Source organism: Balaenoptera acutorostrata, chromosome 19 (assembly GCF_949987535.1).
Source record: "Balaenoptera acutorostrata chromosome 19, mBalAcu1.1, whole genome shotgun sequence".
NCBI lineage: Eukaryota > Metazoa > Chordata > Mammalia > Artiodactyla > Balaenopteridae > Balaenoptera > Balaenoptera acutorostrata.
The window spans coordinates 63,906,086-63,932,330 of record NC_080082.1 but is presented as its reverse complement, the minus strand read 5'-3'; the positions used below and the strand labels follow the sequence as shown (position 1 = coordinate 63,932,330).

Below are 26,245 nucleotides of genomic sequence, written 5' to 3'. Positions count from 1 at the left end.
CAGAACAAAGGTTATTCAACTCTGGTCAGTGTCAACTGACTGCCAGAGCTTACTCATACAGGTTAAAAAGAGAAATTCGAATTAGTTCGCAACCACCCAGTGCCCCACGCAGGCTGTCTCCTGCGGGAACTGACAGGTTATTAGGAAGAAATTCATCACTTTCTCCCCGAGGAGGGGGAGACCCGGCTCCCGGGAAACCCCGGCCGGTCCTCCAGTGCGCCTGCGCCGAGGCGCTGACGCCAGCCCAGGCCACGCCCCCTCCCGGAGCGACCACTGGACTCGGGGGCGGGGCCTGGGCACAAGATGGCCGCTGCGCGCCCGGAGTCCCCGAGTCCGAGGTCAGCGGCCCCGGAGCCGAGATCCCCGGAGCCTCCGGACCTGGTGCGGGCGAGGAAAGGGCCTGGGCGCGGGGCTCGAGGCGGGAGGAGGGCGCAGGGCGGGGGGGGCGGGGCCAGGGCGGGGCTTAGGGCTGGGCGGGGAAGGTATTTAGGGCTCCGGCCCTGGGGGCAGTGCTTCTCGGGTTGGGCGAGGGGTGGGGCTTAGCACGGAGCCTATGAAGGTGGAGGGGCGGGGCCTGTGTGGGGGTGGAGCCTGAGGAGGGGGTTGGGCGGAACATCTGAGCTGGTGATAGGTTCAGAGAGAGGAGTCCCAGGGATGAAGTTTGTCTAATTAGGGGGCGGAGCCTTCAGAGGGCGGGGCCTCAGAAATTCTAAGGTGTAAGGTTGGGAAGGTGACCCTGAAAGACAAAGGGTCTTTGTGGGGTTATGGTTGGGGCATGCACGTTGGGGTGGGCGGATGATTCTGCAAGGGTCTGAGTGATGCGTCCTGATGCCCAGGGGAGGATCTGGGGGGAGAAATGACTGCTCCAGGTGACTTTGGAACCCCATTCAGGATGGGAGAGTATCTGAGGACAACCGTTCATTCAACAGACATTTACTCAGCTCCTACTTGGGCTAGACAGATGGTGAGGTGAATGAGACACATAAACTGTATTCTTTTGCAGCTTGCAGTCGGGTAGGGAAGAGAGACAATAGATGAGACTTACTGTGTTACGTTCTATAAAAAAGAGTGAGCTGATAAGAGTTGGGGGGTAGGGGAGCTAAATTTAGACGAGAAAAGTAAGCTGTGTGCCGGCTTATATTTATACTAGGGTCAGAGAGAGAAGCAGGAGCCAGATCATGATGGATAGTAGATGGCGCTTTTGGATTTTAAGAGCAGTTGGAGTCATGGGAGGGTTTTGAGTGGGAAAATGACTGCCGTCTGATTTCCGTTTTCAAAAGGTCATTCGGGCTGCTTTGGGGAGGTGGGTTATAAGGGAGCAGGCGTAGGAACAGAGTCATTCAGAGGGTCAGGGGACTTGGCAAGAAACGATTGGCTTAATTGTAAGTGGGGTGGAGGAGAGAAATGGCTGGATTTGTGATATATTTTGGACAGGAGGGGAAGTCTTGGTGGTCATAAGGCAGAATCTCAGAGGAAGGAGAGCCGAATCTAGAAATTAAGGGGCTCAGTATGTTACAGAGTGTGTTTTAGTGTGTTTAATAAGTGTGTTTAATAAGGCGTGTTGGGGAGGCCGTGAGGCAGAGTCCACAGGCTCCTTGTTTCTTTCCCCCCCCCTTCACCCAGGTCCTGGTGCCTGACGACAGCCGCCCGGCCACTCCCCCGAGTGACCTCATCGAGATCCAGGTGGTGAAGGTGACGGACACCACGCTGGTACCTGAGCCCCCGGAGCCAGGTTCTCTCCACTGTGCCTTGTGCCCAGCTGTCTTCCGGCTGGTCTCCGAGCTGCTGTTCCACGAACACGGCCACCTGGCGGGGGCTGAGGGTGGTGGGCAGGGTGGGGACCCAAGCCGGTGTCATGTGTGTGGCCACAGCTGTCCAGGCCCCGCCAGCCTCCGTGCCCACTACAGCCTGCACACGGGGGAGCGGCCCTACCGCTGCCCGCTCTGCCCCCGGGCCTTCAAGGCCCTGGCACCTCTGCTTCGGCACCAGCACCGACATGGGGTGGAGCCGGGGACCTCTCAAAGGCCTCCGGAGGCGGCGGCGGCTCAAGAACAGCGGCCCGGGGTGCCCCAGGAGAGGTCGGAGGTGGTGATGGCAGCGGCGGCCGCAGGCGCGGCGGTGGGGAAGCCTTTCGCCTGCAGGTTCTGCGCCAAGCCGTTCCGCCGCTCCTCAGACATGCGAGACCACGAGCGGGTGCACACGGGCGAGCGGCCCTACCACTGCAGCGTGTGCGGCAAGGGCTTCACCCAGTCCTCGGTGCTCAGCGGCCACGCCCGCATCCACACTGGCGAGCGCCCCTTCCGCTGCGCCCTCTGCGATCGCACTTTCAACAACTCCTCCAACTTCCGAAAGCATCAGCGCACCCACTTCCACGGGCCGGGACCGGGGTTGGGAGACTCTGGAAGCCAGCTGGCATCGGGGGCCGAGGGGTCAGGGAGTGGGTGTGGGGCAGGAAACACTCTGGAAGAGGGACGTGGGGAGACCACCAAAGTGAAGGTGGAGATCGACCAGTAGTCTGGGAGAACAGGAACGTGGGAGGTAGGCAGAAGGTTGCAGGGGAGGGGTGGGTGGGAAACGGAGGCAGGGAAGGAAGGGGAGAGGTGACATAAGAGCCCACGGAGATGGCAACAAGCGGCCAGTGTGGGCAAGCAGAGGGAGAAGCGGACTCAGGACGCTCACAAACCACACAGCACCTGCACGAGATTCAGAGGAAGGCACAGAGGCAGCCCTGTGGATGCCCAGCGAAATGCAAGGAACACGGGCTCGATTTCATTGCCCCATTTGCCCCCCTGACGGGTTGTCCTTGCGCAAGACACAGCTTGCGGCAGCAGAGCTGAGCACTGCAGAGGGGGGATTAGGATGGAACCTTTTGCCTACCTCACTGGATTGCACTGACCATGGGATGCCTACCCATCCTCAGGCAGAAGATGCCCACCGGGTCCTCCATAAAGAGACTGGGACCCCATCACCTCAAAGCCAGAGGGTCCCCAAGTCATAGCCAAGAGCGCTCAAGTCACAAGGTTGGAAGCCTGGCCGTAAGAATTTTGACTGCAGGAGCTGCTAGCCCTGCTCCCATGTGGTCCCTCCCTAAGCCACCCAGACTCCTCTTCCAAGGCAACTGAAAACCCAGACTACGAACAGTCACCTAACATCCCCCTCCTAAAGCTTCAGGCTCAGAGCCCATGGTCCCCCAGGTCTACAAAGTAGCCTCAAGTTTCTCTAACTACCTTCACTCCCAATTTGAAGCAAACGGCTTACAGCCTGGTCCCAAGCTATGCCAAGGAATGGTTGGTGGGTGGCAGTGTGGTGGCCTGGCTGGCGTCTGGCGGGTGGGGAACAGGAGTTGGGTCACTGGGGGGTTGGGCAAAGGAGGAGCTGGAGGTGGGAAGCTTCCAGTTCTATTCCCATTAAAGGACTTTATGAAGGGTTTTCTCTATGTTGGTCTTGTGTTCCAGGGCTGGGGGTAGAAGGGCCACACCGTGGTCCTGGCCTCAGCAGTGAGTTGCAACTCTCTCCAAACCTCTGTTTCCTCATCTTTAGAATGGGGTGGACAGCGTCTGGCTATTCAGAGAAGCTACGTGGTTCAGCTATGGGATTGGGGGTCAGGGAAGTTTGGCAAAACGAAGGGACTCCTGTGTCAGGATACTAAAGAAGGGAGAGCCCTGGATTTGCACCCCTTCCTGTTCACCCAACACCCCCATGAGCTGTCCCACAGACAACTCATAAGGGGAACAGAATTCAGTTTTTACCAAGGAAATGCCCACGTTTCCCATCACTGGCATCACCACACAAGCCAGAAGCCTTGGCAGGTTCCTTGAGTCTTTTTCATCCTTCATCCATTTATCTGACTCCCTGTCAATTTCCCGCTGTTGAGCCAAGTATCTTTGGAATCCGAACGCTTCTTTTCATCATCACTGCTCTTGTAGACCAAGCCAACAGTGGTCTCACACGTCCACGCCCTGCCCTCTTCATTCTCCATACTGTGGCCACGTGGATCCATCCTTCCCAAACTCAGATCCCAACCTTGTCACCAACCCACAGCTCCTTGTGGCCGTGAGAAGGGATTCCAAATGTGAGTGCCTACAGGAACTGTGGTGGCAATGTAACTAAGTGAGGAAAGTGGCCGGGTTTGAGGGGAAACCCCAGGACCAGCGAGGTGAGATAGGACCACTGACACTTGGGCTCAGCGTTGGGATTTGACAGTGCTAGGGAAATGGCAGCAAACTGGAGAATATATGCCACGTCCAAAGAGAGCAACGGCTACTTGGCCCCGGCAGGATGCACACTGCATTGCTAGATCTTCCAAATTTTTCAGAAGTTGCATTAGTTCGTATTATGTAAAATCTCTTGATTTTCAAATGTTGGCAACTAAGCCTTTTTTTTTTTTTTTTTTTTTTTTAATGTATGGGCTAAACCAAATGTGTCAGTGTCTTATATCCAGCAGCTGCCAGCTTCCAGCCCCGGGCCTACAAGATCACCCAAGCTCCGCTATTTGGAATTCATGGCCCTTCAGGATCCAGCCTCCTACCGCCAGCCTCTCAGACCATACCAATCTATTTGAAATTCTCTGGAACAGCTGGGTTGAGTTAGACACACAAAACCCTCCACCTGGAATTCTTTGCCCACTTTACCTGGCAAGCTCCTGTGGCTCTGTCGTCCTTCAGGCGTCTCTCCTCCAGGAAGCTTGGTTAGCCCCCTAGCCTGATGAAGTGACTCTTCCATGCTCTCAGCCCCCGGTGAAACATCCATGTCCTTTATATTGTGGTCTTCCACATCCATGTGACTTTTGAGCCCTGGTACGAGGTCTGTCGCCTGCTGGATCTCCAGCCTTCGAGCATGGTGGCCACACTGCCGCCCTCTCGTGGGTCAAACCGGACTCACCAGGCAGTGCGCCCTGAACTGGCTTTGTCTTCAGGTTTCAGTACTGAGGGAGCCCGGACTGTAGTCCCAGTGCTACCACGAACTTCTTAGGTATCTTTGGAGCCTCTTTCTTCTCTACGACCTCAGCATCCTCTTCCGACAAGTAGGATAACTAAATGAACCTTGCAGGTCATATATTTCACTGTTCCAAGAACCAAAATGAGGGCTGTGAAAGGGCTTTTGAAGCTCCCCTAAGTCACCCTGGAGGGAGAGGTTACTATGAGCGAGCTGTATAATAAACACGCGTCTGCACAAGGCTGGAACACAGTAATGGCTTACCAGTTCTTTTCCACCTCACTCGAGGGCAAGGAACACGTCCAATTCATGTTTCCCCAGCGTCCGTCGAAGGACCCGGCAGACAGGGGCCTTGGGGAAATGTTGGCTGAGTGAACAAATGCCAAAAGCTTCTTGAAGGGGAAGGAGTCCAGGCACATCGTCAGATCCCGAAAGCAGCGACTTACCTGTTTTGTTCATCTCCCATTTGCCCCACTGGAAGCCTAGAGCCTGGATATGGTGAACCCTTGGTAACTACCAGCTGAAGGAGGAAAAGCAGAGAGAGCGAGGGTGAGGCAGGAGGTGTCAGGAAATCGAAATCCCAGGAAACAAAAGTTCTCAACCTTCGGTTTGTCGGTGCTTAATCCCCTTCCCCTGGGAGGCAAGAAAGGACTCCAGCGGCCCTGTTGATAAGATTTATTATTCTCCGCTCTGTACAAGCCGCGTCTGCCACCCGCCCCCCACCCCCCACAAACCAAGAGCGCCCAGTCCCCCCTTGTGCCCCCCCAAACTGCTCGTACCCCACTGTCCGGCCAGATTCCAAAGGAAGGGGGAGGGGCAGTTCAGGCCCACCTCCACCGAGCTTATTGGGGGACTGAACAGCTGCTGGGGCAGGGGGCTGATGAGGGTTACAAAACGGGGCTGGACGGAGGATTAAGTTCAGCGTCTGATAGGAGGAGAAGAGGGCCAGAGAGGTCCAGATGGGGATGGTTCAGTCTTGAGTTTGCATGACATGGGCCTGGAAGGAGGCTAGTCTGTCTGAAGTGCTGAAGGATGGATGGGACAAAGAGAGGAGGGGAAAGAGTCTGCTCGGCCTCCCGAAGGGGCGAGTCCAGAAGGGGACACCTGATCGGAGTGGCAGATGGGAAGCACCCCCCCGCCCTGGTCAGGCATCCTTCCCGGGCAAGGTGCCCGTCCCTGCTCCAGGCCCCCCGAGGCCCTCGGCCTTGTGGGCCAGGCGGTGTTTCTTGAGGCCGTAGGTGTTGGCGAAACCCTCACCGCAGGAGGAGCAGCGGAAGGGCCGGCCGCCCTGGTGAGCCGCCAGGTGCTTACGGAAGTAGCCAGGATCCTTGAAGGCCTTGAGGCAGGCGGGACAGCGGAGCTCGGGCCGCGGCGGCTCGTGCGCGCGCTGGTGGCGCAGCACGGAGCTCAGGTAGAAGAAGCCCTTGCCGCAGTGCTCGCAGCGGTAGGCGCGCTCGCCCAGGTGCAGCCGCTGGTGCTCCAGCAGGTTGGAGCGGTAGCGGAAGGTCTTGCCGCAGGCGCCGCAGCGCTGGGGCCGGGCCACCGCGTGCAGCCGCCGATGCTCCGCCAGGCTGGACGACTGCGCGAAGCGCTTGGCGCACACGCCGCACTTGAAGGCCCGCTCGCCCGTGTGCACCACTCGGTGCTGCCGCAGGTACCAGGAGCGCAGGAAGCCTCGGCCACACACGCCGCACCGGTAGGGCCGCTGCTCCGTGTGGCAGCGCTGGTGGCGCATCAGCAGGGCCGCCTCCCAGAAGCGCTTGCCGCACACCGGGCAGCGGAAGCCCCGCTTCTGCCGGTGACTGCGACGATGCAGGAGCAGGTCGTAGGCACCCGCGAAGCTCTGGCCGCAGAGGCCGCAGCCCAGGGTCCGCCGCACCAGGTGCACGTACTTGTGAGTCACGAGGCCCAGGAAGTGCTTGAAGCTCTGGCCGCACGTGGCACAACTGAAGCGCTCGGGGCCCGCACCAGCAGCCCCGCCGCCCCCGGCCACCGCCGCCCCGCTCGCATCGTCGCCCCCAGACACCCCTGCCAGCGCCGCCACGGCCGCCCCCACCTCCCCGGCCAGCCCGTTGTCCAGCACGCTGGCCGCATCGGTGCTGCTGGAGCCATCCGAGGGCTGGGGGCCGCCGGGCGCGGGCGGGAGCAGGCGCTCGGGAGCAGCCTGGTGGACCAGCTTGTGCCACATGAGGTTCTCGATGAAGCCGAACGTCTTGCCGCAGGCGTCGCAGCCGTATGGCTTCTCCGCCATGTGCGCCTCCTTGTGGCTCATGACGTGGAAGAGGTCCGGGAAGTGCTCGCCGCAGTCCGAGCAAGCATAGCTCAGTCCATCGGCGGCGCCCCCGGACGTGGCCGAAGCGCCCGGGCCACAGGCCCCCGCCGCGCCCTGGCTGGCGGGGAGGCCGGCGGCCCCGGCCAGGGCGCAGGGCAGCTGGAGCCGGTGCACCTGGCGGTGGCGGGTGAGGCTCTGCGGGTAGCCGAAGACCTTGCCGCACAGCTCGCACTTGTAGGGCCGCTCGCGGGTGTGCACCACGTGGTGCTTGCTCAAGTGGAAGGACTCGCGGAAGCGCTTCCCGCACACCGGGCACTGGTGTGGCTTCTCGCCCGTGTGGATGCGCTCGTGGCGCTTCAGGGTCTCGCGGCGCCCGAAGCCGCGCCCGCAGATGCCGCAGCAGAACGTCTTGCCGGGGACGCTGGCGCCCGAGGCTCCAGCCCCGCTGGTACCGGCCCCGCCGAGCAGCAGCGGGTGAGCGCCCAGGAGCGGGACGGGCACGGCGCCGTACACCACCGCCGCCGCGGCCGCCGCCGCCTTCTCGCTGTCTGTGGCCGGGGGGTCGGGGGGTAGGAGGTAGGGTCCCGAGGGGAAGTTGGGCGGGGGCTGCGGGACGGAGGCCGTCGCGTCCTTGGGCGCGTCGGGGGCCGCGGGCGGGGCGTGGGCAGCCTTGTGCCGCAGCAGGCTCTGGGGCGCCGAGTAGGACTTGCCGCACAGGTCGCAGGGGTACACGGGCCTCGGCCCCGCCGCGCCCGCGCCCGCGTGGGCCGCCTGGTGCTTGAGCAGGTAGGCAGCGTCGCGGAAGGCCTTCCCGCAGATGCCGCAGGGCAGGCGCAGCAGGTCGGCGGAGTGCGTCTTCACGTGCCGCTTGAGGCTCTCCCTGCGGTTGAAGCTCTTGCTGCACACGGAGCACGAGAAGGGCTTCTCGCCCGTGTGGATGATCTGGTGCTGGTGCAGGTGGCTGGGCTTCTTGAACACCTTCCAGCAGAGCGTGCAGGCGAACGGGCCGTCGCCGCCCCCCGCCGCCACCGCCGCCGCCGCTGCCGGAGGGGGCACCCCCAGCCCCGCAGGGGCGGCGGGGGTCGCGTTGCCGTCGGCGGGGGCGGCGGGCGTGGCCGGGGGGCCGGAGGACGCCGAGGTGGGGGCGGCGGCGGCGGGCGCGGGCAGGCCCAGCGGGGGGAGCGGCGCGCCTGGCTGCTGCGGGCCCCCCGCGGCCGGCGGCACGTCCTTGTGGCAGCGGCGGTGGCGGATGAGGCTGGAGACGTGGTTGTAGGTGCGGCCGCAGACGCCGCACTCGTATGGCCTCTCCCCTGAGTGCACCAGCATGTGCTGGACCAGGTGCGAGGACTGCTTGAAGGACTTCTGGCACACGCCGCAGGGGAAGCGCCGCTCCATCAGGTACTTCAGCCTCCGGAAGTAGCCCTTGTCGTCCTTGGTGGGATCGCAGCCCGCCCCCGCGGTGGGGCCCGGCGGCGTCTGCGAGGGCGCGGGGAGCGGCCCGGGCGTCCCCGTGGGGGCAGCCAGCCCCGGCGTCGCCCCCGGCCCGGATGCCGGCCCTCCGCGCTTCAGGTTCCCGAACAGGTGCTGGTGTCCCGAGAGGTCGACGATGCCCCACTGCGGGGCCGGGAAGGCGGCATCGAAGAGCGGAGGAGGGGGCGCCCCGAAGGCGGGCGGCAGGGGCGGGTCGGGCTTCTTGGCTTGGGAGGAGGACGACGAAGAGGACGACGAGGACGACGAGGATGAGGAGGGCACCTCGGCCTTGGGTTTGAAGGTGGACTGCGGCGGGTAGTCGTACTGCGGCGGCGGCGGCTGGGGCGGCGGCTGTGGCGGTGGCCCGGGGGCGCAGGGCAGCGCCGCCACCGCCTTGGCGTGCTCCCCGTACAGTTCCATGGGCTCGAAGCGCTGGTGGTTGAGGAACTCCAGGAAGTCGAAGGGGTAGCTCTGGAAGTGAACCCCGTCCTCGCCCCCTAGGCCGCTGCTCCCGCCGCCCCCGGCGCCGCTGCCCGCTGCGTTGGCCTCCATCCTGGGCGGGTGGGAGGTGGGGGAACCCTGCAGAGAGGAGGACGGGGCTGAGGAGGCAGGGCCTCGCGCGGGGTCCCCCGGCTGTGGGCACTGGAAGACTCACACCCACCGGCTCGAGATCCGCCTCCCTCATCGTCCAGCCTTGCTCACCCGTCCCTCTGTCCTTCCACCCCACAGACCAGCCTTCCTCTTGGCTCCGCTGGCCCCAGTGACCTCTCCCCCTTGGCCTGTCCCCTTTCTGAGTCCTCTTCGCTCCTCGTCTCCCTCCTGTTTCTCTGATGCCTTCTATCGCTCCCCGTTTGTCTAGGCTCCTCACACATCTCTATCCACCCTGCGGACCCTGCAGGCCCTCGACTTCCTCTCCTGAGATTCTAATTCTTCCAGCATCCCTGGCTTCCGCTGTCAGTCCATTGTGCAAACTCTCTCAGGCCTCCACTCTGGGCCCCCCCAAGCCCTCCGCTCTGAGCCCCCTCCCCCCCAATACACACACACTATCCCCAGCCCCCTCCTCTCAATCCCCTCAGGTGTGGCCTTTGTCAAATGATAATAATAGTTTCCATCAGAGCGGTTAAGAGGGTGGCCTCTGGAGACAATGCCAGATCTGAATCTAAGCCCTGCCATTCTCTAGCTGTGTGACCACGGACAAGTTCCTGAACCTCTCTGTGCCTCGATTTCCTCATCTGCAAATGAAGGTGACAGAGCACCTCCCTACCTCACAGGGCTGCTGTGAGTCTCCAGCAAGCTATGTGTGTGCGGTTCTGCTTCCCGGCGCGCTGGACGGGATTCTAGTTATCGCTCTCACTGCTAGCAGCACGGAGAGAAAGTCCGGACAAATGAGGACAGCTGGAATGAAGTCAGTGTCGGGAGGGGGTTCTTTTACTACAAGGTAGGAAGGAGACTCTGCTTGCCTGGGAAGAACAAGTCACAGCAGCGGGGCTGGGCAGCCTGACACGGCAGGAAACACGCGGGCCCTGGCCCTGGGTTCAAGTCCCGTCTCCTTCCTGACCCACACTCTCTCCATCTCTACAAGGGGGCGGTGACCCCCAGAAGGCAGGGGGGCTTAAGGGGGCTGAAACAGAAGGTAAGGAAACACAGCCACTGGCAGAGCTCGTTCAGCCCCTGGAGCTATCTGTACCTTCAGTGACATCGCACACCTGGGAGGAGCCTGGCGGATGCTCCAGGAGCATGGGTTCCTGTCCTCGCCCCTGGGGACCCTCCAGGATGGCAGTTATTCTCTGGGCGCCTCCTTTACAGGACTTCTCATTCCAGGCTGCGGCTGTCCATGTCTGTCTACCCACCCCCCAACCTCATCTCCTGCAATTGACCTCTGAGCCTCAGACCCACCAGGGACCTCGGGAAATGCCTCCACTGAGCGGGTGGAGAGCCGGTGGGAGAAGGGCCCGCAAGGTCTGCCATGATTCTTGGCCGCCATCCCCCTTCGCTGGGGGCCTGGCTCTGCGCCCAGCCCACCACAGGGGTCAGTGGGGGCTACCAACGCCAGGGCCCATCAGCCCCCATCCATCTGGCTGTCTCCCCAGACAGGTGAAAGGTGAGTGTCTCCTCCACCCCTGCCCGGAGGTCAGTATTTTTAGCCTCCAGCTCTGGGTGTCCCTGGATGAGACTCAACATCCTATGGCCTTCACACTCCCCTAGTTAAGCTGATCTCTGGAAGCAGCAGAGGAGTGCCTGGGGGCTCAGGGAAGCCTGTGGGCAGAACCTGAGTCTGGGAGATGGCGCTGGACTGGGCTGGGGGACAGGGAGAAAGTACATGGAGGAAGGGTGCAGGGAGTAGGGGAGCAGTTAGGGTGCTACGGTGGGGGCATGGGGGGACGGCGTCCTAGGAAGGAAGCCCCGCCCTGGCTCGCCTCCATCAGAGCACAGGTTAACAGCTAGCTCTGCCGGGGCATTTCCCACAGGCCAGCACGCTTCCAAGCAGGTCACGCACACTAACTCACTGAATCCCCACCACAGTTCTATGAGATTGTGACACGGGGCCTGTTGTTATCCCCATTTGACAAAACAGAGGCACAGAGAGGACAAGTGATTTGGCCAAGGTCACAGAGCAAGTTTGTGGCTGGACCCCACCACTACCACCACCACCACCACCACACACACATACAGGATTGTTCCCTGAGGAGGACGAAGGGGAGGGTGGAACTGTGGGGACAGGAGCCTTATTTGGGGGTGCTCTCTGCATTATGCGGGGCATTCATAGAAGGGGCCAGGTGGCTGGGGGAGGTATTTACCATCCTGAACAGATGGAGCAGTGATGTGGTGAGGACGTTCCCTCTTGCCTGGAACATTCTTCCCCAGACCTCAAGGCTCCCTCCCGTGCCTCCTTCAGGTCTCTGCTCAGATGTCATCTCCAAGAGAGGGAAAACCTCTAACCCCACCACTCACCAGCCCCTCATCCTGCTGCATTTTTTCCACCACAGTCATTGCCACCAACTTATTGCGTGTATTTCCTTTGCTGTGTATTTACTGTCTGGCCTCCTCACCTAAGAGAGTGAAGACTTGGCCTGTCTTGTTCACCACTGGGCCCCTAGCACCTAGCACAGCACCTGGCACAGTGTGGGTACTTGAGAAATATTTGCTGAAATGTGGGAATTAAACAGCACCCTCCCAAATCACCAGAGGGTCTACAATGAAATCACAAGGAAAACGAGATGAACAAGAAATGGAAAAGCAACATACCAAAACAGAAGATGCAGCTAAAGCCGTGCTCAGAGATAAATTTATAGCTGTAAATGTCTACGGATACATATTTGTTGAATGAGCGAAGGGATGAGACTATTGCTGACCAGAGCTACCTGAGGGAGGAAGGGGGACATTTAGTGGAGACGGAGCTAATATTGGCAGGGTGTTCCCAGGAGAATGAATTCTGGTGGAAGTGATGTTACGAAGAGGGCCCCAAGGGCAGGTGGGCAGATGCTGAAGGACTGCTGCTGGGAGAGGCAAAGGGGGTGTTACTGGGGACACAGCTGCTCAGGCTCACAATTATTTCCAATGGTAAACGAGAGACATCTCCTTTCTCAGGGGACCCGAGCCTCCAACTGCTATCTTTCTAAGGGGAGGCGTGCCACGGATTTCACACACAGAGCGGTGTGATGGGGGGAGCCCCTCCCAGGGGCAGGAGTCCCACAGCGACCGCAATCACAATCATGACAGCTCATGTTTATTGTTTGACCAGTTTCACATGTACCGTCACCTTGATGCCTCATCATAGTGCTGTACCATTATTGGACCCATTTTATATGTAGGGAAACTGAGGAGAAGGGGGGGGGGGGTCATTTCCCTAAGGTCATGTAGCCAGTGGAGGGGAAAGCAAGTATTGGACTCCAGGTCTCTCTGATGCCAGGACCTGTGGGCCATTCTGGTACAACAAAGCTGCCTTGTGATGAAACTCTAGTCTGTAATAACAATAATAGTAACATATAGTAACATGTTAACACTGAACCAAGTGCTTTTTACATGCCCAGTACCCTCCTAAATCCTTTACATGTGTCGACTCAATGAATCTTCCCAATAACCCTAAAAGATGGTTAGGATTATTAATCCCATTTTACAGAGGAAGAGACTGAGGGCCAGAGAGGTCAGTTAATCTCCTAAAGTCATACCACTAACAAGTGGCAAGGCCAGGAGTTGAAGGCAAGCAGTGGGGTTCCAGAGTACGCGCTGTTACCCTTACAACATGCTGTCTTTCCTTGTTTTTTTTTTGGCTGCACTGCGTGGCTTGTGGGATCTTAGCTCCAACCAGGGATCGAACCCGGGCCCACAGCAGTGGAGTCCTAACCACTGGACTGCCAGGGAATTCCCATGCTGTCTTCGGGTATTTCTCTCTCCAAAATAAAGGAAAGCCCTCTCTCCACCTTATACTGGAAGTATACTTTGCCCCATCCACTTCCCTGGCACTCAGCCCCGGGACTAGCCACTGGCATTTCCTGAATGCTAACAAGCACTGCACTAGGTGTCTTATGTGGCTTCTCTCAAGCAGACTTCACAACAGACTCATAAGATAAGCATTACTACTGTTCACATTTAGTAGACAGGAGGACTAAGGCCAAACCATGTCACTGTCACTCCTCCACTCAAAACCTTCAGTGACACCATCTCAAAGCGGATCAGAGATGACCTCCACAGCCCCAGCAGCTTCCTGGCTGCTCCACCAACGTGCCAGCTCTATTCCTGCCCCAGGGCCTTTGCACTGGCTGTTGCTTCTGCCTGGAAGGCTCTCGTTCCCTCACCTCCTTCACGTCTTTGCTCAGATGCTGTCTTCTCAGTGAGGTGCTCCAAGACCACTGTAACCTGTCACCCAAACCAACATTCCTGCTCGCCCCAGCCTCCTTCCTTTCTCTCCTTTCCTGTCAGCATCACCTGACAAACCATATGGTCTGTTTGTCTGTCTTCTTGCTGTTGGGCTCCAGCTCTAAGAGGCGGGGTCCAAGCAGGCAAGATTTTGTACCTGTTTTGTTCACTGCTCTATCCCCAGGACCTAGAACAGGGCCTGTCTCAAGTATTTGTTAAATAAGTGAATGAATGAAGCCTGGGAAATAGGGAATAGTTTGCTCAGAGATACGCCGGCTGGTGGGATCCAGGGCTCATCCTTGTAACCATTTTACTCTCGGGGGAGGGGAGCAGTAAGGCAGCCCCCTGGTGGGCCACAGCTGTCCAAGAGAGGAGTTTACACACAGGTGTAACTTTCTGGTGTGTGGCTTTCTGGCGGGGGGCGGGGGGGGACAAGAGGATCACAGGAATCTCTTGAAAGCGACCTTCCTGCCACCCCCTCTGACACCGCAGCCCCTGTAACTCTATGCCCTTATCCTACTGTATTTTCTTCACACAAACATTTGTAGTTTGCTTTTTAATTTTCTGCCCAATGAACTGGCATATACACTCCACCAGGACAGGGGTTTTTGTCTGTTTCGTTCTCTGCTGCATCCCCAGTGTGTATAGGTGTTCATTAAACAGTTGTTGAACAAAGGAAAGAATGAACAAATGAAGAACATTCTGGGCTCTGTAGAGCTGACAAAGGCCAGGTGACTGATCACAATGCCCTCACTTCTAAGGCCCTATGAGAGCAAACCTTCTCTCCCCTCATTCTTCCCTTCAATTCCTCTGCTCCAACCTCACTGGCCTCCCACGCTGCCCTTCTGATCATCATGATCATGGCCACCTCAGGGCCTTTGCACGTGCTCTTCCTCTGCCTGGATGCCTGGAACAGTTCACCCACATCTTTACATGGCAAAGTTGCCTCTGCTAATTCAGGTTTCACCTCTGAAGTAGCTCATAAGACTCAGAAAACCCAGAAAACAGCATTGGTCTTGTTTGTTTGCTTGCTTTTGATCTGTCTCCTCAACTAGACTGTAAAGGCCCACAAAACAAAGACTGTGTGTCTCTCTCTCTTTCATGGATGTACGTCCTGGACCTAGAACAGTGAATATTCATTCTGTAAAGAGCGAATGAATGAATGTCTAGGGAAAAAAGAAGTCATGCCCTAGTGGAGCTGGGAGTCTTCCTCAGGGAGTCCAGGAGAAGGGAGTGAGAAGTGGAAGGTCAGGATGAGAGCTGTCAGGGGCAGGGGAAGATGAGCATCCTGAGAGGGAAAGCCTCACGCAGGGCACTGCTCTGGGAAGACAGCGGACAGGGGCTGACCCGAAGGAGGGTGGGGTGGGTGTGTTTCATGGGAGCCTGGGGCTAAACTGGCAGCTATTTCTACCTAAAGGGGGAGAGGATGTGGGTGTGAGAGCACAACTCTAGACGGAGCTGTTTATGGGGGGGGGGTGAGGGGTGTCGGTGATTGAAAGGATTATTCTCAAGGGGAATTATTGGGGGGGGGGGAATTGGAGAAGGAAAAAAGGCATTCTTGGCCACTGACCAGAATGCAAAGTATTTTTACACTAATGAAGGGGGCGTTGTGGGGGGGGTGCTGGTTAGGAGCTTTGGGGGCTGTTGTGTGTAGACAGAGATAATGGGAGACAGATCTGCCGTAAAGCACTAATGCCACACTCTTTGGAGGCAACCTACAGGGGATACTAAAGGGAGGGTTCACGGGCAGCTGCCCTGCATGGGGACGGGCAATGCCGGTGGCATTTTTGGGGCTGTCCTGGAGGAAGCAATGACGGGGGGGTATGTAGAAAGGATCCTATGAGAAAGCCTTCGTGGGGGGCCCTGGCAGCAGTTGGGGGGATCACCACGAATGAGGTCGCTCTGGCAGCTGTCCTACATGGGGGCATTAATGGGGAGATATCTGGAGTAGTCTTTTGGGGGAGCAGTCACTGGGGGGCCCCTGGCGAGAGCTCGGCGGGAGAAGCACTGATGGGAACGTTCTGGGGACCAGGGCGGGGCCCCCCCGCCCACGTTGCCCCCGGGACCCCGGGCCACGCGCCCCGTCACTCACCGGCGCCGGGGTCTCCGCCGGGAGGAGGCCGAGGAGGCGGAGGAGGCGCCGCCGCTCCGGGGAGACCCGAGGGCCCGACCGGAAGTGCCGCCCCCTCCCCCTCCCCGGCAGCCCCGCGCCGCCCGCCTGCCGCCCGCCCGGAAGCGGAAATCGCGCCCGTCTCCGCGGCGCCGGCGTGGAGGAGCGGAAAGAGGAGGCGGCGGCGGCGACCGGGAAGAGGAAGTGCGCCTGCGCGTTGGCACGGACCAGCGGGCGGGGGAAGACCCGGCCGCTTCCTGTGGGCGAGCTGAGCATAGTGCGCCTGCGTCCTGTGCGCCCGCCTCTTCTTAGGACACCGCCCACATCCTCTAGACATCTGGTTAAGCCACGCCCTCTCCTGTAAATTTCATTTAAGCCCCGCCCAGGTCCCCGAATCACGCCTATTTCAGAGCTTTATTATCATAATCCCCACCCATCGTCTCAGAATCCGTCCTCCTCGACCCAGCCCCGTGAAGTTTACCCTGTTCTTCCCCGCCTCCAATCCCCTAATCTCTAGAACTCCAGCTCTCCCTCATAAGCCCCTCCTCTCAGAGCTCCTTAGGCCTAACCACGCCCCTGCGCCTAAGCCCCGCCCCTTCCGTCCATAGCAGTTAAGTCCCACCTTTCATATGACTTTCATGCTAAATTAATTCTGCCTCGAACTTCCAAAGCGTTCTCTGAAGTCAGTGGGTCTCAAAGTATGGTTTGGAGACCAGCAGCATTGGCATCACCAGGGAATTTGTTAGAAATGTAAATTCTCAGATCCCCCTGCCTGTGACTTCCTGAATCAGAGACCCTGGGGGTAGGGCCTAAGGACCTGGGTTTTAAAATACCCTTCAGGTGATTCTGATGCAGGCTGAAGTTTCGAACCACAGCTTTACCACACCTTACACGGGCCCTCTCGTATACTCTCTGTAAGCCTCGCCCCTAACTCGGCCCCACCTCAAGCAGCTAAGCCCGATTCTATTCAGCTCTTCCTCCTAAGCGCCCCCTCTCAGGGCCTTTCCTTCGTTACTCCTCTTAGGTAACCCCTTTTCTCCCCTTGGCCTGCATAGCAGTCATACCCACCGCTCAGCATCTTAACAGTTCAAGTCCTACCTCTCCTAACACCTTGCTCTCCGGCAGTTTCCCCTTGAAACCCCTCCCCTCAGACAAACTCTATCCATTCCCTCTAAATGCTCTCAATGTCTGCCCGCCAACCCTTACACCTCCTTAAGCCCCACGCCAGCTCTCAGCCAGCCCCGCCCACAGTTCTCACCTAACTGCCCTACAAGCCTCGCCCCTCAGCCTCAGCGCCGCCTCATGAGCCCTTAGCCCCTCCCCTCCGGCCCTACCAAAGTGGTCAGTCCCGCACACAACCCTCAACTCAGTGTTTCTCTGCAAACAGTGCCAGGACAGAGATGGGCCAAAGTGGTGGCTGCAGAATTTCCGGGAATCTGGTTAGAACGGCGCAGGGGGTTGGGGGGGGGGGGTACCTAGAGTCACGTTTGCACCGAAGGTTCAATGTTCTACTTAAGAGTGGATCTTTAGAGGGAGTGCTTTGAGGTCCACTGGAGATGGGAGAAGCGGCAAAGTCTTCCCCCAAGCTAGTCTTTAGCGCCAAGCTAACGAGGCACATGACAAGGGGGTGGTGTAGCGGGGAAGAACATTTGAAGGGAGGAGAAGAGGGGCGCCAGCCCTGGGATCATCACGGAACACACACAGGAAGCCAGTAGGCAGAAATTTATTTCCACAGCCCCTGCCTCCACAGGTCTGTCAGTCCGAGGGAGCGTGGCAGAAGGCTGCAGGACCCAGAAGTGGACGTCCTCACCCTCGACCTCCTCCCACAACGGGAAGACTACCAGACAAGAGTGTGTCCCGGTTTCCCTGCCCAGGTTCAGTGCCAGCTGAACGCCCAGCTCTAAACCTGGTCTGGGGAGCGGTGGCCGGGGGTGGGGGTCAAGCCACCTCTTTCCCCTCCAGCTCCTCCTCATCGGCCCCTGCCGTGGCCGGGATACCCTCGTCGTCCCACGGTGGTTCAGGTCCTGATTCCCGAGGACCCAGGGGTGCCTCCATGGCCTCGGGGTGCTTGCGTTTGGCATGGCGCCGGAGCGTGTTGGCCTCGGTGAAGCGCAGCCGGCAGACGGGGCACTGGTAGGGGCGCTCCCCGGAGTGGACGCGGTGGTGGTGGGCCAGCTCGCCCGCCTCTCGGAAGCGGCGGGGGCAGAGCGGGCAGCGGAAGGGCCGAAGGCCGGCATGGATGTTGCAGTGCCGCCGCAGGTGGCTGGACCGCTTGAAGGTCTTGCCGCAATCCTTGCACTCGTGCGGCTTCAGCTCTGAGTGTGAGATGCTGTGGCGCTCCAGGTCGGAGAGGTAGGGGAAGGCCCGAAGGCACACCGGGCAGAAGTGCGGGGCCTTCTTAGGGCCAGAGCTCTCGGGCCCGCCTGCTACTGACCCTTCAGAGACTGTGTAGGGCACACCCTGATCATCGATCAACAGGAGGTCACTGCCACCGCCGCTGCCCACCGGGGCTGTCACCCCCTGTGCCAGTGGGGGCTCCTGCCCCGACTTGGGGGGGCGGCCCCGCTTGCGAGGGAGGGAGGCCTTGAGAGTCCGATTCGAGGAGGTGGCCCCTCCGGGACGTCGGCCTCGGCGGCCCCGGGGAACAGGAGGAGGTAAGGCCAGAGGTTTCTCTTCCTCCCCGGGCAAAGGCGAAGGCCACGGGTCTGGGCTGGGGGTGTCCATTGAGCAGTGGGGGGCTTGGGTCTGGGCACTGGAGCCGGGCTAAGAGGAGAGAAGGGGTGGCCGTCAGTGCGGGGGGTATGGAGCCGCCCTTGTCCCCCCAAACCTCGCCATCCCTGGGTCCGAGTCTGTCGACCTGGGCGTGGCCAACATTCACTTGGACGCACAATTAAAGCCACGCTAGTGGGTAAAATAGCAAGATAATTCTGTACCGGTTGGTAAACAGGCGCTGCCCTGAGCCCCACAGGTGTCTCCCAGACCTCCCTAACCCCTCCTAGACATTCAGAGTCAACTTGAGCCAAAATACAGAAAAATCTTCCAAGGAGGATAGAGTCCAAGTGAGGGTGCAGGCGAGTATTTCGATCCTCAAAACAGAGAACCCATCAAACAGAAGAGCTACAGAGGCCTCAGAAATGTTTTTGTCCCTCCTTCTGACAGAAGTGACAGAGGGAGAGAAGGGGGGTCAGGACTGGACGAAGAAAGGGACTGGTCCCAGGTGACGTTTGCCCCTGAGTTGTGGATGTGGACATATATCAGAGCTGTTGAAGAGTGTGGGCTCCGGAGCCAGAGGTTCTGGGTTCGATTCCTGAGTCTGTTACTCTCTGTGCGGTGGCCTTGGGCAAGGTGCTCACCTCTCTGAGCGTCAGCTAAGCCTTTTACAAAACAGGATGAGTATTTCCACCTACTCGCACATAAAGTGCTCGGTACACGGAAGTGCTTAGGAGATATTAGCTCTTATTACCACCGTGAGCAGCTAAGCCTCACACCGACTCTCTGAATACGGGTATATCACGCCCATTTTGCAAATGGGGAAACCAAGGCACAGGAAAGTCAAATCAGTTGCCCAAGCTCCCTCTGCCGGTACGTGGCAGGGCCAAGACTTGATCTCATGGACCCCAACGGCCCAGGGAGTGAGAAGTAATGGACCCAAGGGACATCATAGGTCCTTTAGTCCTGCGTTTGAATCCAGCTCTACCGTTCATTAACAAGTGGCTTTGCCTATCTGAGCCAGTTTCCACCTCTGTAAAATGGATACAGCAGGGCTGTCGGTCGGCATATATATAGTAAGCACCAAATGAACTACCATCACCAACACCACAATCAGCAGCAAAGCCTGGGACCATGGGACTGGGGAGTAATAAAGTGGAGGGGGAGGAGAGCACAGGTGCAGTTAGGATTAGGGGTTACAGGTGCCACTGCACCCCACTGGAGCAAGCACACAGATTAAGGTCCAGAGAACGGCAGCCACTTTTCCATGATCACACGGCTCGCTCGGTTGGGGTTGCCTGGACTAGAACACAGGTCTCTGGAACGGTGCCCCTAACCCTCGCCCTCCTCCACCCCGGTGCAGGCGCGCGCCCGTGAGCACCGACCGCGCGGGGCGGGCCCTGCGGGGGCGGCGGCCAATGAGCGGCGCCGGGCCGCGGACGGCGAGGGCCGCCAGGAAGGGGGTCTGCGCGCGCGCGCCCAGGCGGGCCGGCTCCGCGGGGCGCGAGGTCGGCGCGCGCGCTTCAGCGAGCGCAAGAGCAGAAGCAGGTGGGGGGCGCGCTCCAGGAGCGCGCGGCCCCGGGCCTCCCCTCCCTCCGCTCCCCTCCCCCCACCCGGGCCCCCCGCCTCTCGGGTACCTCATTTGCATGTCGCCTGGACTCGCGAGTGTGCGCGCGCGGGGGCGCGGGGCCGGCGCGTGGGAAAGGGCGGGGGTGAGGGGGCCCTGCCCCTCGGCGGCGCGCGCGCGCGGGACTGCCCCGCCCCTCGGAGCGGACGCCGGTCGGCCCCTCCCTCCCCTCCCCCTCCCCGTCGGGCCCGCGCCCGCGGGGAACAAAGGGGACCCGCTGGGTCCTAAGGGCCGGTCACATCCCCATCGGCAAACCGCGCCTGCGCACCCGTCGCCCTCGCTGGCCCCGAACGGGAAATTACCCCACCAACACATCCCAAACACATAGAAATGTCTTTTCTCCCACAAAGCACCCAGCCGGGTGACCCAATCAAAGAAAGGTACCGAAAGGATAAAGAGCGGGAAAATGGCCCCTCATTCCCGTAATTAACATGGCGCCTGATTAGCTTCAAAGCCCACTGGAAGCCTAAGCACAAGATGGAGCCTGCTCTACCCTCCTATCTCTATCGCAGATCGGCGAACTTCGATTTCTCTCTTTTCCTGATGCAACTCTACATCCTACCCAGGAGGAGCCTGAGGCCGCGAAAAGGGAATCATGTCTGCCCTCATCTATGTTAGCACCGGCCAGCGTCGATACCGCAGGGAGGAGGCCGCGCGCGCTGAGCTTGTTGCCCTTAATCTGTATGGCGCCGGGGGCCACCCTAAGCCCCGCCCCTTCTCCATGCCCTCACCCAAGATGGCGCCACCCTGGCTTCTCGAACCTCCAGTAGCTGGGAAAGGGACGGGAAAGAGAGAGAAGGGAGGGCGGCGGGAAGGAGGGAAGTCAAGAAGGCGGGAGAAAGGGGGAGTGCGGGGGAGAAGGGAGCCGAGGCGGAAGTCGAGGGGCCCCCCGGGTGGAAGTGACGCTACCCCCGCTGCCCAAAATGTCGGCGCCCAGAGGGAGGTGTAAGTAATTAAAGAGGAAAGCCGACTGACTTTCCCGGCCTCCCGGGGCCGCCTCAGGGCCCCAGAACCCCCGCTCCGTACGAGCAAGGTGGACTCGCCCGACTGCGGGTCTAGCCTGACCTGCCCCCGCCCCGGGCGCTTGGGGCCGCACCTTTTAGGGACAGTGGGGGAGGGGTACAAAAAGGCCGGCTCTAGGGGCCTGGGTCCTCGAGCTGACTGGGGAGGGGGGCTCAGTCCCGCGGGCGACTGGGTGGGGAGGAGGCGGGGCTTAGTGGTGGCTTGGGCGGAGCAATGGGTGGGCGTGGTTTAGAGTGGAAATGGGCGGGACTGTGGGTAGAAAGTGGGAGGAGCTTAGGCAAAGGGGTGAGGTTTGGCAAAGGGGCGTGGCTCAGTGAGAATGGTAGGAGGACCCTAGGTTGAAGGGTCCTAATTGGGGCTGAGGGGGTAAAGGGGTTCAGTGTGGAGGTGGGAGGAGCTTAGAGTAGAAGGAGTGGAGTTTGTCTAGGGATGTGGCTTTCAGGAAGTGGTGGACATAGTGAGGGGGGTGGGGCTTAAGCGTGTAATTTGGGGCGTTGTAGTGGAAATAGCAAGTCTTTATATTGCAGGTGAAATGACAGGATGGGGAGGGTGTCAGAGAGGAAGGGCTGAGATGGCAAGAGAGGTAGAGTGGCAGGTGGTCTTGGAAAGGAAGGGGTTTACTTAAAGGCTGAGTTTAAAGGAAAAGTTGAGTGGGGTTTAGGAGGCGGATCTTAGTGGGGAAGAGATGGGGGACTTCAAGAGGAAACTCGGAGGAGCTTAGCAGATAGTGGTAATCAGAACAGCTTACCTGTTGAGTCTTTGCTGTGCACAAGCGTCAGTAAGCACGCCGCACGCATGGCCACAAGTTTGCTTAGTCCTCACCACCACTCCATGAGGTAGGTCCTCCCATTATTCCTATTTTGCAGATGGAAAGAGAATCAGTTGGCTTTATCCAAGGTTCCAGGACTAGTCCTGGTCTCCCTGAAAGGTTGACTCAGGTGCGCTTAGCCCCAAATTTTCATACTGTCCTTGGCTAAGAATGTCGTCAATCTTCATCTGAAGATGACTTTCATCTTCAAAGAAGAGTGGGGGTGGCTTTCAGAGGGGAAGGGGCTTGTCAAGGAATATAAAAGGCTTCAGGAACAACATAGAGACTTTGGAAGGGGTAGGCGGGACCTGAACACGAGTGGGCGGGGTTTAACCACACTCATTGGGGCTTAGAGCGGGATGGGAGTTCATTCACAAAGAAGGGGAGAGGCTTAAAAGCATTCAGTGGCTTAGAAGTGACTTGGAAGTGATTAGGAAGATAGATGAGTGGTGGAAGGGGTTGTAGGAGAGTGGGAGGGGCTTAAAGAGCAGTAGGTGTGGCTTGGATAGATGGGCGTGGCTTAGAAGGTAGTAGGCCGGGCCTCACAGGTCTGTGAGTCCAAAGAGCCTCATAGGGGAGGCTGATGGGGATGTGGCTCCCTCACCCCACTCCATGTCTCCCCGCTCCAGAGAGAGCCCCCACCCGCCACTGCCCTCGCGCCACGCCACCATGGATGACGCCCCGCTGCCAGCGCCCCCGGTCCCTGCCCCGGCCCCGGCTCCGCCCGCTGCTGCCCCCCGCGTCCCGTTTCACTGCAGTGAGTGTGGCAAGAGCTTCCGCTACCGCTCGGACCTGCGGCGCCACTTCGCTCGGCACACTGCGCTCAAACCCCACGCGTGTCCGCGCTGCGGCAAAGGCTTCAAGCACAGCTTCAACCTGGCCAACCACCTGCGCTCGCACACCGGCGAGCGGCCCTACCGCTGCTCCGCCTGCCCCAAGGGGTTCCGAGACTCCACCGGCCTGCTGCACCACCAGGTGAGTCCTGCAGGCCGGCCCCAAGCTGGCCTCCCTGGGCTGGACTCGCCCTTGGAGCCCCGGGGACCCACTATGGGCAACAGACAGCTGGCCCCTAAGAAAATTTCTGTCTCCCTCCCTCCCTCCTTCCCCCTCCATCGAAGCGCCCTGACCAGTCAAAGCATGAGTTGTTTCTCTTTCAGTCTACACCCAACGCAGGAACTAAAACATTCACAGTAAATTTGCCCCACCTCTATGCACCTCCCCTCTCCCGTGCCCCTTCTCATATGCCAGCGTCTGCAACTGTGTGCTCATTATTCCGTTACCGTTTTTAAAGATAGATTTACCACGTATGTATTTAATTCCTTTACTCAGCAATTACCTATTGAATGTTTTCCCTGCTCCCAACACCTGGGATACCAAGGTGAAATCAATAAAGTCCACGCCTTCGGAGAACTTACATTCCATTGCGAGTGGTCCATAGCCAGGTAGACAATCAGCAAGAAAGCAAATACACAGGCAAGGATGATCTGGAAAAGGAGAAGCGTTGGGAAGGAAGTTAAAACAACAACAGCAATAATAACCATCTGATATGTAGGAGTAAAGAGGGGAGAGCTATGGGCTACCACACAAGGTGGGGGAAGGTCAGGGCAAGGTGATATTTGAGCTGAGACCTGAAGGAAGAGCAGAAATCCACCATGGGAACAGCAGTCCAGGCAAAGGGAACAACAAGTGCAAGGATCCTGAGGCTGGAGGGGCCAAAAGCATGCTAACGTGGCCGGAAGCAGAGAACGAGAATGAGAGGGTTGAAGCTAGATCTTGGCCCTGTGGACCTGGCAGGGAGCTTCCTCCGCATCTCTCTGGGAGGCCAAGAATCTGTCCCGCGGGCTAGACCCTCAGCCCTGACGCTGGGCTCTTCCTCCCGCCCTCCCAGGTCGTCCACACTGGCGAGAAGCCCTACTGCTGCCTAGTCTGCGAGCTCCGCTTCTCCTCGCGCTCCAGCCTGGGCCGCCACCTCAAGCGCCAGCACCGCGGGGTGCTCCCGTCCCCGCTGCAGCCCGGCCCAGGCCTGCCCGCCCTGAGCGCTCCCTGCTCGGTCTGCTGCAACGTGGGGCCCTGCTCGGTGTGCGGGGGCGCGGGGGCCGGCGGCGGAGACGGCCCAGAGGGCGCAGGCGCGGGCCCGGGGAGCTGGGGGCTGGCGGAGGCGGCGGCCGCGGCGGCGGCCTCACTGCCGCCGTTCGCGTGCGGTGCTTGCGCGCGGCGCTTCGACCAGGGCCGCGAGCTGGCCGCCCACTGGGCTGCGCACACCGACGTGAAGCCCTTCAAGTGTCCGCGCTGTGAGCGCGACTTCAACGCCCCCGCGCTGCTGGAGCGGCACAAGCTGACCCACGACCTGCAGGGGCCGGGCGCGCCCCCCGCGCAGGCCTGGGTCTCCGGGGCTGGCGCCGGGCCCGAGACGGCCGGCGAGGGCGGCGCTGCGGAGGCGGGCGAGGCTCAGCCGGCCTGGGACGGCAGGCTGCTCCTGGGCCGCGCCGGGGGCGGCGTGCCCGAGTTGGGGGGGCTGCTCCCCGAGGGCGGCGGGGAGGCCCCTGCGCCCGCGGCCGCGGCCGAGCCGTCGGAAGACACCCTCTACCAGTGCGACTGCGGGACCTTCTTCGCGTCGGCGGCGGCGCTGGCCAGCCACCTGGAGGCGCACTCGCGTCCCGCGACCTACGGCTGCGGCCACTGCGGGGCCCTCTACGCGGCCCTGGCGGCCCTGGAGGAGCACCGGCGCGCCAGCCACGGCGAGGGCGGCGGCGCGGAGGAGGCGGCGGCGCCCGCCCCGGAGAGGGAGCCCGCGTCTGGGGAGCCTGCGTCCGGCTCGGGCCGCGGCAAGAAGATCTTCGGCTGCTCCGAGTGCGAGAAGCTGTTCCGCTCGCCGCGGGACCTGGAGCGGCACGTGCTGGTGCACACGGGCGAGAAGCCGTTCCCGTGCCTGGAGTGCGGCAAGTTCTTCCGCCACGAGTGCTACCTCAAGCGCCACCGGCTGCTGCACGGCACCGAGCGGCCCTTCCCCTGCCACATCTGCGGCAAGGGCTTCATCACGCTCAGCAACCTCTCCAGGCACCTGAAGCTGCACCGGGGCATGGACTGACGTGGCCAGGCCGTGCGCCCCTCCGCTAGACCACCCCTCCCAAGGGCTGGACTCAGGGCCCGGGCCAAGGGACCTAGGGACCACGAGGGAGGCCCCGGCCCTCCAGATGCAGACACGGGCCCCGAGATGAGGGGACCCTGGCTGGAGACGTGGAGCCACCAAACACACGGGCCCCTGAGCTGGGGGGCAGCGAATAAACGGAGAGATTCCTCAGCTCGAGGGTCCCGGATCTGTGGAGAGATTCCTAAGCTCCAGGCCCCTGGAATACGTGCTGAGCACCCCCAAATCAATAGGCCCCTAAGCTGCGGGACCTAGGAATGAGAAATGGGTCTCCACAAGTACTTCTCATCTTGAGGGCCCAAATAATAAAAGATGGGCACCCCTCCCCCAAGGGAAGACTGCCCCTCTCCCTAAGAGCCATCATTCCGACGACCTTGATCCGGAGAATGGGGGGGAACCATGTTCCCGGATTTCCCTGGATCCCTTCCAAATGCTACCCACCAGAGTCACTGGTGCCCCCAGATAATGGATATAGCCGGAATCTGCCTCTCCCCTCCCCCGACTTTATTCCCTATGCGGAAAGAGGACCAGGGTAGTTGCCCCCTGCCCTCAACCCCTTCCCCAATTAGGTCTCCCTCCCCTACTAAGGAATGGAACGACCCTAATGATCTCCCCCACCCCCAAAAACTAGAATAGCCTGGTTCAAAATCCCTGCGCCCAGTAGGATGGACTGATCCAGATACACATACCCCCACGCCCTGTCCACTGGAATGGGCTGGGCCAGGTTGCCACCTGCGCCCCACGCTCCTTAGAATGCATACGGCAGACACTCCTCCCCTTCCTCTAGCGTGTGGGCAGGTCCACGTCATTCCGCATTATGTGAACTCACGAGTGGGAGGTGGGGGACATTGGGGTATCCCTCCCGCTCTGCTGTAGCACCTGTTGGTCTTTCCATCTCTGTCAGTTTGTCTCTGTGTTCTTCCCAACCCCACGGGGAAGGGGGATTTGGCTAGGGGGTTTCCCCCTGTGAGCCTCGACCTTGCCCCCTATCCCACTCCCCAGTGTCTCCTGGACCCCAATAAACCTTGTCCTGTCAGCCATTGCCGTCTCACTTTCTGATCCTTGGCTTTAGGTAAGTGGGGATTCCTCCCCCTCTGATTTAGGACAGGCCTCCTAAATAGAGGCAGATCTTTCCTTCCACCTGAGAAATTTCGAGTCCTTTAGACAGTGCATGACCCTTTTAATATCAGAGATGGTTTAGATCTCATCTAAGTGGAACCCTGCATCTTAACTACAAAATCCACCTCCAACGGACGGACATGCCCCCTAGGACCAGACACACCCTT

General features: G+C 59.9%; 4 protein-coding genes across 9 annotated transcripts; 2 read left to right on the top strand and 2 right to left on the bottom strand.

Moving 5' to 3' along the window:
* The first annotated feature begins 258 nt into the window (after positions 1–258).
* On the top strand, positions 259–4,661 carry ZNF784 (zinc finger protein 784). Its single transcript, XM_007181341.2, has 2 exons — positions 259–381; positions 1,624–4,661. Exons 1-2 carry the CDS (start codon positions 304–306, stop codon positions 2,512–2,514), a joined length of 969 nt encoding a protein of 322 aa, XP_007181403.2. The 5' UTR covers positions 259–303; the 3' UTR covers positions 2,515–4,661.
* A 1,021-nt stretch (positions 4,662–5,682) lies between these two features.
* On the bottom strand, positions 5,683–15,759 carry ZNF865 (zinc finger protein 865). Of its 2 annotated transcripts, XM_057534454.1 has the most exons (3): positions 15,627–15,733; positions 11,924–12,039; positions 5,683–9,256 (listed from the first exon to the last, which is right to left on the bottom strand). In XM_057534454.1, the coding sequence occupies exon 3, from the start codon at positions 9,227–9,229 to the stop codon at positions 6,080–6,082; it is 3,150 nt and encodes a 1,049-aa protein (XP_057390437.1). In that variant the 5' UTR covers positions 9,230–9,256; positions 11,924–12,039; positions 15,627–15,733; the 3' UTR covers positions 5,683–6,079. The 2 variants fall into 2 exon arrangements, with proteins under 2 accessions (XP_057390437.1, XP_057390436.1); XM_057534453.1 differs by lacking the exon at positions 11,924–12,039 and having other exon boundaries at positions 15,627–15,759.
* A 1,592-nt stretch (positions 15,760–17,351) lies between these two features.
* Positions 17,352–20,829, bottom strand: ZNF524 (zinc finger protein 524). 3 transcript variants are annotated; one of them, XM_057534351.1, is made up of 2 exons: positions 20,712–20,829; positions 17,352–18,407 (listed from the first exon to the last, which is right to left on the bottom strand). In XM_057534351.1, the coding sequence occupies exon 2, from the start codon at positions 18,366–18,368 to the stop codon at positions 17,583–17,585; it is 786 nt and encodes a 261-aa protein (XP_057390334.1). In that variant the 5' UTR covers positions 18,369–18,407; positions 20,712–20,829; the 3' UTR covers positions 17,352–17,582. The 3 variants fall into 3 exon arrangements, with proteins under 3 accessions (XP_057390334.1, XP_057390333.1, XP_057390332.1); XM_057534350.1 differs by lacking the exon at positions 20,712–20,829 and adding an exon at positions 20,543–20,658; XM_057534349.1 differs by lacking the exon at positions 20,712–20,829 and adding an exon at positions 19,991–20,145.
* FIZ1 (FLT3 interacting zinc finger 1) lies at positions 19,781–25,995 on the top strand. Of its 3 annotated transcripts, XM_057534342.1 has the most exons (4): positions 19,781–19,901; positions 20,493–20,925; positions 22,441–22,786; positions 23,700–25,995. In XM_057534342.1, exons 2-4 carry the CDS (start codon positions 20,576–20,578, stop codon positions 24,897–24,899), a joined length of 1,896 nt encoding a protein of 631 aa, XP_057390325.1. In that variant the 5' UTR covers positions 19,781–19,901; positions 20,493–20,575; the 3' UTR covers positions 24,900–25,995. The 3 variants fall into 3 exon arrangements, with proteins under 3 accessions (XP_057390325.1, XP_057390326.1, XP_057390327.1); XM_057534343.1 differs by lacking the exons at positions 19,781–19,901; positions 20,493–20,925 and adding an exon at positions 21,713–21,839; XM_057534344.1 differs by lacking the exons at positions 19,781–19,901; positions 20,493–20,925 and adding an exon at positions 21,819–21,941.
* Positions 25,996–26,245: the final 250 nt, after the last annotated feature.

Bases quoted from the DNA above. Each gene is read 5' to 3' on its own strand.
- ZNF784 (XM_007181341.2), top strand. From the start codon at position 304: ATGGCCGCTGCGCGCCCGGAGTCCCCGAGTCCGAGGTCAGCGGCCCCG. The intron at 382-1,623 runs GTGCGGGCGAGG...CCCTTCACCCAG, and splicing joins CCCCGGAGCCTCCGGACCTG to GTCCTGGTGCCTGACGACAG.
- ZNF865 (XM_057534453.1), bottom strand. From the start codon at position 9,229: ATGGAGGCCAACGCAGCGGGCAGCGGCGCCGGGGGCGGCGGGAGCAGC.
- ZNF524 (XM_057534351.1), bottom strand. From the start codon at position 18,368: ATGGACACCCCCAGCCCAGACCCGTGGCCTTCGCCTTTGCCCGGGGAG.
- FIZ1 (XM_057534342.1), top strand. From the start codon at position 20,576: ATGTCTGCCCTCATCTATGTTAGCACCGGCCAGCGTCGATACCGCAGG. The intron at 20,926-22,440 runs GTAAGTAATTAA...TCCCCGCTCCAG, and splicing joins GTCGGCGCCCAGAGGGAGGT to AGAGAGCCCCCACCCGCCAC. The intron at 22,787-23,699 runs GTGAGTCCTGCA...CCGCCCTCCCAG, and splicing joins CCGGCCTGCTGCACCACCAG to GTCGTCCACACTGGCGAGAA.